Source organism: Leptinotarsa decemlineata, unplaced genomic scaffold (genome assembly GCF_025532065.1).
Source record: "Leptinotarsa decemlineata unplaced genomic scaffold, Ldec_3_MD MMD2_tig00000218_RagTag_RagTag, whole genome shotgun sequence".
Taxonomy (NCBI): Eukaryota; Metazoa; Arthropoda; class Insecta; order Coleoptera; family Chrysomelidae; genus Leptinotarsa; species Leptinotarsa decemlineata.
In genome coordinates this window covers 2,994,749-3,008,063 of record NW_027412545.1, presented here as the reverse complement: position 1 = coordinate 3,008,063, position 13,315 = coordinate 2,994,749, and the positions used below count along the sequence as shown (strand labels likewise).

Below are 13,315 nucleotides of genomic sequence, written 5' to 3'. Positions count from 1 at the left end.
ATCTATAGCTTCCCTAACTAAACCCCTTCTCCATGTTAAATATTTTGTCAAAAACTCTCTTCCTACGGCACTCTCGGAATATATAATATAAAACACCATCTTTAGCACAATTAGTAAATTAAACCAAAATATATACAGTGACATCTGTTGACAATTCATGTGAGTCGATGCTAATAGAAATCTTCAAATGAGTATTTCGTAGTTCCATTAAAAAAACCTAGATGGAGCAGTCAGTGTTATTTATCCTGAAGCAATGATCAAATAAAGCGGCCAAGTTGAACGAATTCATGAATTTTTAGTTAAATTCCCACAAGAGCCCTCCGAAAGAAGGGGTCTCAGAACTACAACATTTGAAAAAGTGTACATATTTCCTAGAGTTGAACGGTTTCCTTTTTCATTACAGAAACATATACAACTTTCGTTCTGCATAACCCCCCTTTTTTATTTTTTGAACGGGTCAACTAAAAAAATGAAAATTTGAGATAATGAAATTAATGCATGAATTCTTTATTTTGAAGTGAAATTGACAGATGAATCTTCCAAAATGGCGACTGGGCGCCATCTGGAAAAAAATTAAATCGAAAGGGGGGGTCTTGTGACACATCATTTTGAAGCTCCTGACGAATACTTCACAGCCCTAGAAAATGAAGTCAAAATCTTCACCTACTACAACATGGCGGGACATTTAATAATTTCCTGAAGACAAACACATTAATATCGATATTTATAGAAATATTTCTTTTTATCTGCCATATGGCAATTCCAACAACCCGATAATGTTTGTTAAGTTATTTTTTGTTTCGATTAGATTAGATTAGATTAGATTAGATTAGATTAGATTAATATGAGGCTTTTGTGCTGGACAGCCACTACACTGCGACATTTGCAGGTCTATTGTGTGTGCCCTCATGTATGCTAGAGTTGTTAGATGTTGATTCCTTGTCAACTTGTGGTCAAAAATGACTCCCAAGTATTTTGCCTCTTGTGCAATTGGAATTTCTACCCCGTGCAGTACTGGTGGCTTCAGCCCTCTAAGTACTTTTTACTTTTTTTTTTGAAACCATATGAATTCCACGAGTAGCTAGGGAAACTTAGTCCGCCGCGACAGAGCCCCGCATGCCGCGGTAAGGTCTTGATACTCTAAGATGCGACCTGGTGTCTCTGAGGTACCGTTTTTCGACAGCTTATCCTGCTGCCATTCAGTCCTCAGCACGGTAACTCACACCTTGACTTGGGGGATTTTGTCAACTTGCCTTGTTTAGATCCGTTGTGTTCGGTTCACAGCCCCTCTCTCTGCCAGAGCATTGAGAGTACACTGCTATGCGGGGCACCTCCTGCAGGTGCTATTCTTCATAGCGCACAACGGTCTTGGGATGAGCGTCCTTGAGAGGCTGGTCTGACCTCCTCGGCTATTCCCCTGGAATCAGTGACCTAGTGCCTGACTCCTCGACCCCTATTTTTTGTTTATAAAAACGTCAAAAAATGTCAGTACGTCAATGAACATCCTTGTTCAGTTAGAATATTCTCATATAGTTTTCGGTTTTACTAGTAGAAAGGTACCACGTCAACAATCTCTAAAATGGTCAATTGTTGTCCATTGGAAGAAAAAACTGAAGCGATTTTTATTTACGGTGCGACGCGTAACTTTCACGAGACTGAAAGGATTTTCAATGAACGTTTTCCGAATCGTCCTATCTGTAAAAAATATTTGAGATAACTTTTATCCAAATTCACAAGTACCGGTAGTGTACATAATTAAAAGCCCCTAGGTCATCCGTCCTTTCAGGAAGAACAGCAAGTACAAATAATTGGTGAGATGCTAGTAAATCCTGAACAGTGTACTTATTCCATCGCGATTGTTTGTGAGGTGTCTCCTTCTACTGTGTGGAGACTTTTGAAAAGGAATAGGTACCATCCATACACAATTAAAATGGTACACCAATTAACTGAAGATGACCCCAATCGAAGAAAGAATTCTGCGAAATCATGACGGAAACCATTGTAAAGCATTCTACCCTACCTATCTCCAAAATATTTGTTTTAATGACGAATGTACTTTTTTTAAACGGCAATATTCACAGACAAAATTGCCGTTGTTAGAGTGACACCAACCCTCAAGTTTTCCGAGAAACACATACCCAATATCCAGAAAAAAATAACGTTTTTGCAGGAATATTGGGAAACCATATTGATGACCAGGAAAAATCTACGCTTAATAATAGGATTTCTGACTGGCCACTGTCATATATATGAGGAAACACCTGCCGATATGAAGGAGATGTCTCCCAGTGACCTGTCCACCTTCCTGAAAAGGACAGGATGGACGATAACCTAGGAGGACAACTCCTCGGAAGGATGTACAATGGGTCACATATGGCCTAAGTGCTGTGGGCTTACACTCACCCACCCTACTCTACAAATACAGATTCAAACCGAAAAATATTTGCACAATCTACATAAACACAATTCACTTCTCTGAAATCCTAAAATATTTACCAAGAAAAAATTCATTAAAAATGGTTAAAATAATTCGAAACAGACGCTCCAAACACACTGGTTTGCAAATATAAATAAATGTAATCTAGATGTAGACAATCTGTGTTTTGCGCTTTCGCCACAACGGCGCTGACATCTAATTTTGAATTCTCAATAGATTCATCTTTCCTGAAAGATGAATCTATTGAGGGACAAGGGGACTTGGCTCAGATGTTTTTACAATGGAATAGGCTGAATTTGAACACAAGTTTTTTTACATTTTTTTTTTTCCAATCCAAGAAAAATATTAAGTATTAGACGTATATCATAAAGAGTGACCCAAAAGTCCCAGTAGGGCTAAACTAGTTGAAAATGTGCAGCAATAGAATAAAATATGGCTTTGTGATGGGTACTTTGCAGTCAACCTCAACCATCACGTCCGAAGGAAATTTGTAGGTTAAATGTTTTGTTCATTTACGTTTTTATTTTGAATACTCTACATCTGTTTCTGTTCATAACCTTGCAGTTATTTGAAGTTCAAAAAGGTAAGTTTTTGAACGAAACCTCATATTTTTATTTTTTTTTCAACTGTGAATTTGCCAATTATGTGCAGCAAAAAACTCGCTGAAATGAAACCTATTTTTTTATCTCGGAAAAAGAAATAGCGGAATTCAAAAAGTGTCTGTAGTTGCGAATAATTAGCAACATCACAATTATATCAAGGTCCACCATCGGGACAAATCGTAACTACCCAGTGGTGTATTTTCGCTCTCATCTTGAGTCCTTTCATTACTTTATCATTTTGAATGTTAAACTTCCAGAAATCAAATTCAATCGTAATTATCCAACACTTTTGGCTCTCGAGAGGAAAAATATGGGTTTTCATTTGAAACTCCACCTTGACCTTCAGTTACTTTGCTTTATGATAGAAGTCGAATTTAAGCTCCCACACTAAAGCAACAAATCGCCCCTCGACGTGCTTTCCGCTGACCAAGTTAGTATCATCAGGAGATTACTATGTCCCTGTTGAAAAATTCTTGTCATCCAAATCATTCACGTCATGTTGGAACTCGAATCAAATTTTACCGTAGGATAGTCTGGTTATTTCATTTCAACTGCCTTTACACATTTTAGGGTGATGGAACAGTGCTAGGACTTTTGTGTCACTCTTTTTTTCTTTTGATTCCATTTGGAAAACGTTTGGTTTGAAAAAGACAGTAGCAATATAGTTATCGCATTCTACTCATTTAGTCGACTGCTATGTGGAACAGTAGTTCAAGCCCAAAGAACTTACGATATATTTCTACTGCGTATCGTCGAAACCGCGCGTAACCTTTGGGGATTGCCTAGTTTAGGTCCCGGTGCATATAAATAAGAACCCAACCTAACGTAACTCCTAACCCAAGCTTTAATTACTAGTACTAATACTAAATTAATATTATATTAGAAATTTAATTGAAACAGTTGCTGGACCTAACTTAACCCAACCTATATAAGGGAGCCAGGACCTACATTCCGGTATTATCCATGAATTGATATGAAACCTCGGTTTCAAGAATGATGACGAACAATATTCATCTAATCATGCATGTGTTTTGTACTGACCGAAAAGTGTTGTTCGATTTTCAAACTCAATTTTGGCTTTATCACAACCTGGGAATTTAATAAAAGTCGTTAAATTCTCGCTCAATCATTCGTTTGTCTTTGTGTAACAATAACTTAGTTGGCGTCAAGTTGATGCATTTCTGGTGATAGAAAAAAGTAATTGTTTTGGAAGTATACACCCTTCACTCAAAATTTAACTTGTTCTCAAACAACACGAATTATATCATTCAATTTTACAGACTTCTAGACTGGATCACGATCAAGTCCTATGATTTCTACGAAGCTTCTTCTAGTAACTACACCGGAATACACAACCCTCTGTATCATTCTCCGAAAGAAACCAAATGGGAGAAGAGACATCTCAACATGGAGGCGGCAGCTAACAACTGGCTCAATGCTGGTATCAGCAGGGAGAAACTTGTACTGAGTGTAGCGTTTCATGGACGATCATTTCAGCTAAAAGATGCTGATAAACACGAGATTCATTCCCCCATTACTGGACCAGGGCCAGGTGGTGACACAGGGTTCCTGGACTACGCAGAGGTGAGGCGGGAAAAAGTAGTTGATGTCGAAGAGTAGGAATTGTCTTTCAGCAAATCATCAACCCATGCAATAACATACCGAGAATCATGATTCAGATATACATTTCATTGATCATTCTACGGCAGGAGATGTATTTGTGTCCGATCGTTAATCTAATTGAAAAACTTTGAATGAGTTACAAATATCAAACTGAACAATGAAATCTGAATAAAAGAAATTAGGAATGAATCGGTTCAATTGGGTTCAGGAAATTTACAAATCAAAAACGTTTTGTGAATAGAACTGGCCGATACTTGATGAAAATCCATATTAAACCTAATTAATACAGTTCATTGTATGATATTCACTATGAAGGGTTTTACAGAAACCGCGACACGTGTTTCGCTATACAATAGCTTTCTGAAGCGTAAAATAATAAGTTACCTCTAAATCACAACTATTTTATACTCTAACATATCACCTTCTTGTATGTCTACTTTCTAATAAATGAATCTACCTGGATAAGTCAGATATGAATTCATTAACTATATGAATAAGTAAAATTTCCGAAAGAAAAGAAAGAACCGAACAATATTTAACTTTTCTTAACTGGAATTATGGCGAACTGTTCAGTTCAGTTTGATCGTTCATCAATATATTGAGAGTTTTTGAATTTGTTCATTTTCATACAATAAGTTAAATTTCAAACTTTTCTTCTGAAAATGGAATGGCTTGAATTCATGGTTCAACTCATGTCCTCCCGTGATTAAATAAGTGTTCCTTTACGCGGGCTTTGAACGTTCTTCCAGTTTAACCTATATAAAACATCGGACATGACCTACATGATTTTTCTGAAACTGAACGTTTATCTTTGTTATTCTTAATGTACATGCCCAAGTTGTTGTTGGTTCCGAAAGCAATATATACACCTTTGTTGTGCAAAAAATTTGAAACATTCGTAATGGGTTGGCCTGAGTAGGTTAAGGTTTTATAACTCTTATCCTCATCTCTTCGAATTGGATAAACTTTCTTCAAAGCTTGGCTGTAAAACTTTTTTGATAATAGAGAATGTATTTAACTGCTATGGCAATCATTGTTCACGACTATTTGGTTTATTATGTTCAGTTCCTTCATCAGTCTGTGGTTCATACTGTTAAATGCTGCTACTGATGAAATTGTCTGTTCATGCCTATGAAACATACCAGGATATCATCTACATATCTATACCAATACACGAAACTTCTTACCAGTGGGTTACTGTGTATTTTTCTCTCCAAATCGTCCATGAAAAATTCTGCCAGAATGGGACTAAGTGGGGAAACCCACTTAGTCCCATTCAGGCATGAATTCCCATTAGAAAATAGGCGTACAAGTAGGTAATATGTTAGAGTATAAAATAGTTGTAATTTAGAAGTAACTTATTATTTCACGCTTGAGAAAGCTACTGTCACAGTTTTCGTAAAACCCTTTATAGTGCAATGAATTTTTTTTCAAAATTTATTGCACTATTCACACAATGTTCTTGTTCCAAGCAAACTATCCATTATAATTCATCCCATTAGTGCTACCTCATTGAGTATCTAATTTTCGCCCTGACTCTCTTTATTTCGAACAATTCGCGGAAAGTTTTTTTCTTGGCGGTTCTGCCTCCTAGTTAGTTTCCGAATTCTACTGTATGAAAACTAATTGAAGTTATAAAAAGTAGAAAGAATTGGAAGCTGTTCTGTAATGACCAAATCTATTATGAAATCGATAATGCAGAATTGAATATCATCAATATTTATTCACAAGCCTCTGAAAGAATGCATTTTTGTCACAATGAGAAAAAGTAACAATTGAACAACTAATTTTATTTCTATACAATATGGCTTAATTTTATGTCACGATATTATCGAAATAAGTATTTCCATTCACTAAATTCAGGTTTGATGATTGAGGCTAAGCCCAAACAGTTCTTTCCATTTACAGATGAAACGTTTTTAACAAAGGGGAATTCACGATAGTGATTCAAACAATTTCCACTTCATTGAGAAATGTCTTGATAGAAAGTCAGGATGTCTGGAATACATGGATTAGAAGATTATTTTCAATCATTTAGAAAATGAATTAGTGAACTGGGAAAAGTTGCATAATTTACGGTTCAAAGCTGCTGGTGTAGTAATACTTCCCTGTAGATTATGATGCATCACTCATTTTCATCGCGATTTATTAATTGGTTGGTGATATTCCACTGGTCTCTCTGACTTGCAAAGTCTAGTTTGTTTGACTGGTTTCTTATCATATTAGGTATCCAATTTGTCACAATCTGAAAAAATAAAATGAAAAATTATTTTGTTCGTTTCTTATCCTTTGCCTGTTTTTAGGAATAAATCAAAGCAACATATTTGAAAAAATTTTTATTAATTCATACGACTGCCTTGAATTCGACAATTCAGTAAAATATAAAATTTAAAAAATAACTTTCGGGGATCGAAAACATTTTGGAATGTACAAATGAAAATCTTTGCATATATTTTTTTGAAATATACTTCAAAAAAGTATTATTTTGCCTAGTTAAGTTAGAATAGACATTTTCTTCATTTTGAATTTGTCTCATTCTACAATAACGATTACCTACCAGGTGAAGTTGAAATTGGTGTTTCTGTTTCTGTGAATTCTTGAAAAGCAATGGTTTATACGTTCCGGGAACGGATAGATAGTGAGTTTGTACTACCAGAATGAAAATAGTGCTGAAGCTGCTGCCCGTATGTTCAATGATAATCATCCAGGAAGAAAAGTACGACAGAAATACATTTTGGAATTATTGAACAAATTTATGAAAACTGGATCTGTTAACAATTAAAAGCATAACCGTTCAGGAGTTGTCAACAATGAAGCTGTTTGTACTGCAGTTTTAGGGCACGTTGGACTAATGGATGATTCGTAATCTCTTACTAAGTTATCTCGAGAATCAGGAATCAGTTGTACAAATGTTTTCAGAATCCTTCATAAGTACAAATTTCATCCATATAAGATTAGACAGTTCATTAATTGAACAAAGACGATTTCGATAGACGTATCGAGTTTTGTGAAAGTCTCACTAAACGGATCAACTTGCATCAGAATTTCTTGTATAAAATTTGTTTCTCGGATGAATGAACGTTTAGTTTAATTAGAGAGGTGAATCGGCAAAATTGTCAATATTGGAGTGATAAGAATCCTCATTAATACCGTCAAGTTCATACCCAACGACCTCAACAACTGAACGTTTGGGCAGGATTTTTTTTATCGATGATAATTTGGCTAGTGATAAATATTTGGGTAGGTTGGAGAATCTAATAATACCGTGCATCAATAGGGCAGGATGATGCACCTCCTCATTATACAGCTCCAGTGCGACAAATTTTGGATGATCATTTTCCTGGTCGCTGGATTGGCAGAAGAGGTCCTACAGAATGGCCAGCAAGGTCTCTGGATCTCACTCCTGTAGATTTCTTTCTATGGGGTCATTTTAACTGTAAAGTTTATGAGATAGAATCATCAGTATAAGAAGATTTGAGAAAGGATATCATGAGGCATTGCAGAGAAATAACTCCCGAGATTCTCAACCACGTGAGGGATTCAATGGGAGCTCGTTTGTACCATTGTATGAAAATTGGTGGAAACGTTTCTGAACATTTACTAAAGAACATTTTTTTCTTCCCATTGTCCAGTCATCAGATTTTGATTCAAGAATAAATAAAAACTTTCTTTTCCTGATTTATTGCTTCCATATTTGTCTCTAGAACGAATATTTCAAAATGTGGCCTCCTGTATTATTGTTAACCTGTTTTTTTATTTTTCCTGCAAATCATTGTTTCAAAAGTTATTTAGAGTGGCTCGTTTTCAACTCAAATAATTTGTAGTTCTCGAACCATGAGCTTCAGACTATATGTTTCATACTTTGTTGAAATATGCTCATCTTGGAGCATCTAATAATGCGAAACAATATAGGGTGATCCATTTAAAAAATTGGTGGAGGTCCGATAAAGTATCTAACATATGTTTAAAATCTGTCATCAAATGTGAATATGTCAAAATGTATCCCCCTGTATACTATTGTTAATGTGTTTTTTTTATTTTTCCTGAAAATTATTGTACCGAAAGTTATTCAGGGTGGCTTGTATAATGGAATGCACAATATATGTTACTTCGAAAAATTTATTAATTGGAAACTAATTTTGATTTAACGAATCTCATTCAATTCTTTTTCATATTTTTTCTCAAAAAAATTTTACATAGCTGAGTCAAAAAATATAATTATAAATGAAGGTAATTTTTTCATTATCATGGTATCGAAGTTAAATCTAATGTTCCAGATCTGCTCAACGTATGGAAACTATACAGGTGTGTGGGATGATGACCAGAAAACACCTTATAAATATCACGAAGATAAATGGTTTGGATTCAATAGTAAGGATTCTGTTTGGATTAAGGTAAATTCAATTACAACGTCACTTTTTTCTATCACTGAATGGTCTTGAGCTCACAGGAATCAGCCCTAGACGATGGGGTGAACCTTTTGATTTTGACCCTCATGATTTCTGATTATTCTCCATCCTCTGAAAATTCTGGGATGTGAACATGTACATACATAAACATGTGAAAATATATCAGAGACGTGGCGGACATATACGATAAGAAATTTCAAAAGGGGGTTTGAATAAGACATATTTTGTAAGGTTTGGATCTCAATTTCACTCCTCATGACAGATACATTAGTTCACATACTCGAATATTCACCTACAAGAAAATTAAGTATATCAAGGAAATCGGATTTTTTCAAATAAAATTAATTTGAGATGGGGAGATTTGAATGAAAGATTACGTTCCTGAGTTGAGTTTCCATTAGAAGGGTTATTTTTCTTTGAATACACATTTGTTTCTTCTCCCAAAAGGATATTTTCAATCTTTCAATTATTCCACTATCATACAGTAAATTGACGAGGATTCTATGGAATCTATAGCCCAAAAACAGACTCAAAACGTGTATGGTAGTTTATAGATCCAACTTTGCATTTTTATATGAAACTAGCTAGCATACACCCAAAGTGTATACTACCGATGTCGAATAAACCAGAATAACTACTATTATTACGATACTTTACCTGATAGAATTAATTTTTGATGACATTGTCCATTAAGTTATTATTTTACTGATATTCAATAGCTAGTAATGAACCAGAAGACACTATAATTATGTTTATAGGTATGTTCGAAAGTACAATTCGTAGTAGAAGCTTTTGTAAAATAAAAAAATTAAAATTAGCACCATTGAGGAATACACCTTATTTGTGACCAGGTATGATATTTGAGGATTTTATTTTATATTTTCAATGTCTTCAATTATGATTTCAATAATTTATTAAGTACATTCCAACTCTATTTTAGAATTATTGATGTTATGTTTCTCACTCTTTCTCTCGCTAAGTTTTCTTGGCCTTTGCTTCCATACGGATCATTTAACCAAAGGATATTGTGTTTACATTCATTTATATTTGTTTATATACGAGGACTGTTCGAAAAATAGAGTGAATGTTCATAATTAGCGGACTACGTACATTCCATCAGCGATTTTTTTATTTTTTTTATGTTGGTACACTCACCTTGAATATACGTTCACAGTTTCAGCTGTTTAGCATGTTTAGTTTGTAGTCATAAAAGTTAGAATTATTTTGCGTGCGGCGATTTTCTGCTATCAACAAAAATCAATCAACGAATTTGCATCAAATTTTGTTTAAAAAAATGAAATTAAGTGCTCGAATACTCCGGAATTTTTTGAACAAACCTCGTATCATACACTGATCACATAATTATAACTTCAACATTTTTCACACACTGCCAATGAGACCCTCTTACATAATAAAATAAATTCCAATATAACTAAACAAAATTGCAGAAACTGAAATTGTAAAAACTGTATTTGAATGACGCAGAAATTGATACTGCCAACGGTTATTCTCAAATTGTAATGACGACATTCGTACTATTTTAAATTATGACGATATTTCTGCCAACGAGCAAACTGTAGTCCCATATTTGTTTTGTTTACCACTTGTCAACTTTCTGTACGATTTCAGGGCGATTACGTGAGAAAGAAGGGCTTTTTCGGAGTGAATGTCTGGCCTGTAGATGCTGATGACGTCCATGGAAAATGTGGAACAAAACAAATTTTACTCAAACACGTTCATGGAGGCATTGGAAACAAAGTGAACTGGGATTGATAACTGAAACAGTGTCTTATCAAATATTCCTTAGAAAATGTGATATAATTAATCGGTATGATTAAATGAACTCTCTCTTAGATATAATTCTAAGTGTAAGGCCATGAGTTTATATTTTGTACTTTTTAATATATACATTCTAAAGAAATACGCAGTGTTGTAAGTTTTCACCGATAACATAACAATATCAATTAAATTAATATCATTATTTTAATTCTCAAACTGAAAAAATACCTTGTCGGCTCAGCTCATAAAGCGAAAAACACTGAACAAAGGATGCTACAATCGCCCAGAACTACTTCAAAACAAAATAATTCATGAAAAATGATCCCGTATTTACTGGAAGGACGTGCTTTAGATACAAGAGCTGAAAGTTCAAGTAAACGATATAGTGCAACCAACAGCTCCCCTTTAATAGTATAGTTAGGGAGCTAACTGATCTCATTATTCAATAATCATTTCAGATTAAATAAGAATAATATATCGGAATAATATATCAATATATTTATTATATATAATGAATAAGAATATATATATATATATATATATATATATATATATATATATATATATATATATATATATATATATATATATATATATATATATATATATATATATATATATATAAATAATTGGATATTTCGTTTATATAGGTGAGTGGGAAAGTAGGGACTCAAATAACAGGATGATAATTGAAATTACTTCTGAATACTACTTACTCACATATATATATATATATATATATATATATATATATATATATATATATATATATACAATCGATCGCTTCAAAACCACTTCACTAACTTTCTTCGAAAGCTTCTGATAATTTATTTTCCACATTATCTGTTTCACTTCAAAAACACTTCACTAACTTTCTTCGAAAGCTTCTGATAATTTATTTTCCACATTATCTGTTTCACTATCACTGTTGTCATTTAAATCAATAATTCATTCATTTCTACCATTAATATGGAAGTGTCCAATCTCCATATGGTCTTTTTTAACTAAAATTACTTTTTATTCCTTTTCTGTCAGTCTTCTTCGGTAATATCAGATACTTCTTCTTTAATTAGCTCTATTATCTTCTTACCAAATTTTGGAAAATTATTTTTACGCCTGATGCTTTGTTTCAATTTTCCCCAAATCAACTCGATGAGATTGAAAACATAAAAATAGGGTGAAGTCTCAGTATGGTATGTCCAGACTTTTCAGCAATACATACAAGGGCATACATTTTTTCAAATGTTTTTGTCTGTAAAACTTCAAGTAGTTTGTTTTTGGTATAGTGATCTTCATAATAGAAGTTGCTATCCAATAAAAACTTTGTATTTCATCTTTCCGCGAATTTTTATTCGGTACTTTGATGAGTTGTCGCGAATGATAGGAAGCGTTGTCAAGAACTATTACACTATTCGCATTGAAATTTGGGATCAATGTATTTTCAAACCATTCCATAATTTCAAAGAATTCGGAACCCATCTTTACTTCTTCCGCAATGCACAATGATTAGTCGCGATCCTTTGTTTGCCGGCATGTTAGGCGTAGACATTAACGAACTACCAGTCAATCCTTTTATAACTGTGTCGTGAGTGTCATACCAAGTTTCGTCCAAATAGAAAATTTGCCATTATTCTATTCTCCTGCTTACCATAACTGCTTGACGTTTGTTTATTATTTTAAATCTAAATTCTAGTTTCTTTATCCAATTCTGACGAGTTTTGTCACAGCAGCTCACGTTATGGCCGGAAATATTCAATTTCTTCTTTATGATTTCAGTTGTAGAAATCTCATTACATTATTTGTAACAGTCTTATATTATTTTTTTTCAATGATTTTATTAGATGGACATTTAAAAGTTTTGGTAGTCCTGTATCACATCGCGTCTTGAGTTCATAAGGTTTGTTTTTTAACATTTGAGTGCAGTTGAGAAAGCAATTTCGGTCAAATCTGATGTTGCTTGTAATAGTTTGTTTCCCTCGAAACCAAACTTGATATATAGATTTTTATATTTCAATATATGTGTTTCAATATTCAAATGCATCCGAATCTTATCCACTGGTATCTCTTTTTCGCATTGTTTGCCATCGCTATTGGAATCACTACACTGGAAAAAGTCTGCGTTGTTATCACACTCGTTATTACTATTAGTAGAGCATTTCGGAACTTTCTTTCGTATTTTAACAGAAAGCCATCAATCGACGTATACGTAATTCAAATCAAAAATGTGACAACAACAACTGATAAACTGAAAACTACTGGATCATGTTTCTTTTCTATTTTCTTGGTACTGGGTGAGACGCCACAGTTGTGGATCGTTCGGGAATTGTCTCCCTGAGCGGATACCCCAATAGTTTCAATAACTATTAAAGCAAGTAAAAATATTTGTTATTTTGATTATGAATACTTCAAATGAATTTTTGGAAAAGTTTTCATTATTTATTCGTTCTGTATCCATCACAGTTTCA

General features: G+C 33.8%; 1 protein-coding gene and 1 long non-coding RNA gene across 5 annotated transcripts in view; one reads left to right on the top strand and one right to left on the bottom strand.

Annotated features, from left to right (window-relative positions):
* Positions 1 to 10,994, top strand: part of LOC111510098 (uncharacterized) — a 49,537-nt gene extending 38,543 nt beyond the window's left edge. For all 4 annotated transcript variants that reach the window (XM_074173268.1, XM_074173270.1, XM_074173269.1 and 1 more), the window contains 3 exons: positions 4,320 to 4,623; positions 8,940 to 9,056; positions 10,701 to 10,994. In XM_074173268.1, the coding sequence (XP_074029369.1) occupies positions 4,320 to 4,623; positions 8,940 to 9,056; positions 10,701 to 10,844 (565 nt within the window). In that variant the 3' untranslated portion in view covers positions 10,845 to 10,994. The remainder of the gene's footprint in view (positions 1 to 4,319; positions 4,624 to 8,939; positions 9,057 to 10,700) is intronic.
* The window catches only part of LOC141481570 (uncharacterized), a 43,206-nt gene continuing 36,256 nt past the window's right edge, over positions 6,366 to 13,315 (bottom strand). Inside the window, exon 2 of the long non-coding RNA XR_012465042.1 lies at positions 6,366 to 6,907. This is a non-coding gene — a long non-coding RNA (uncharacterized lncRNA). The remainder of the gene's footprint in view (positions 6,908 to 13,315) is intronic.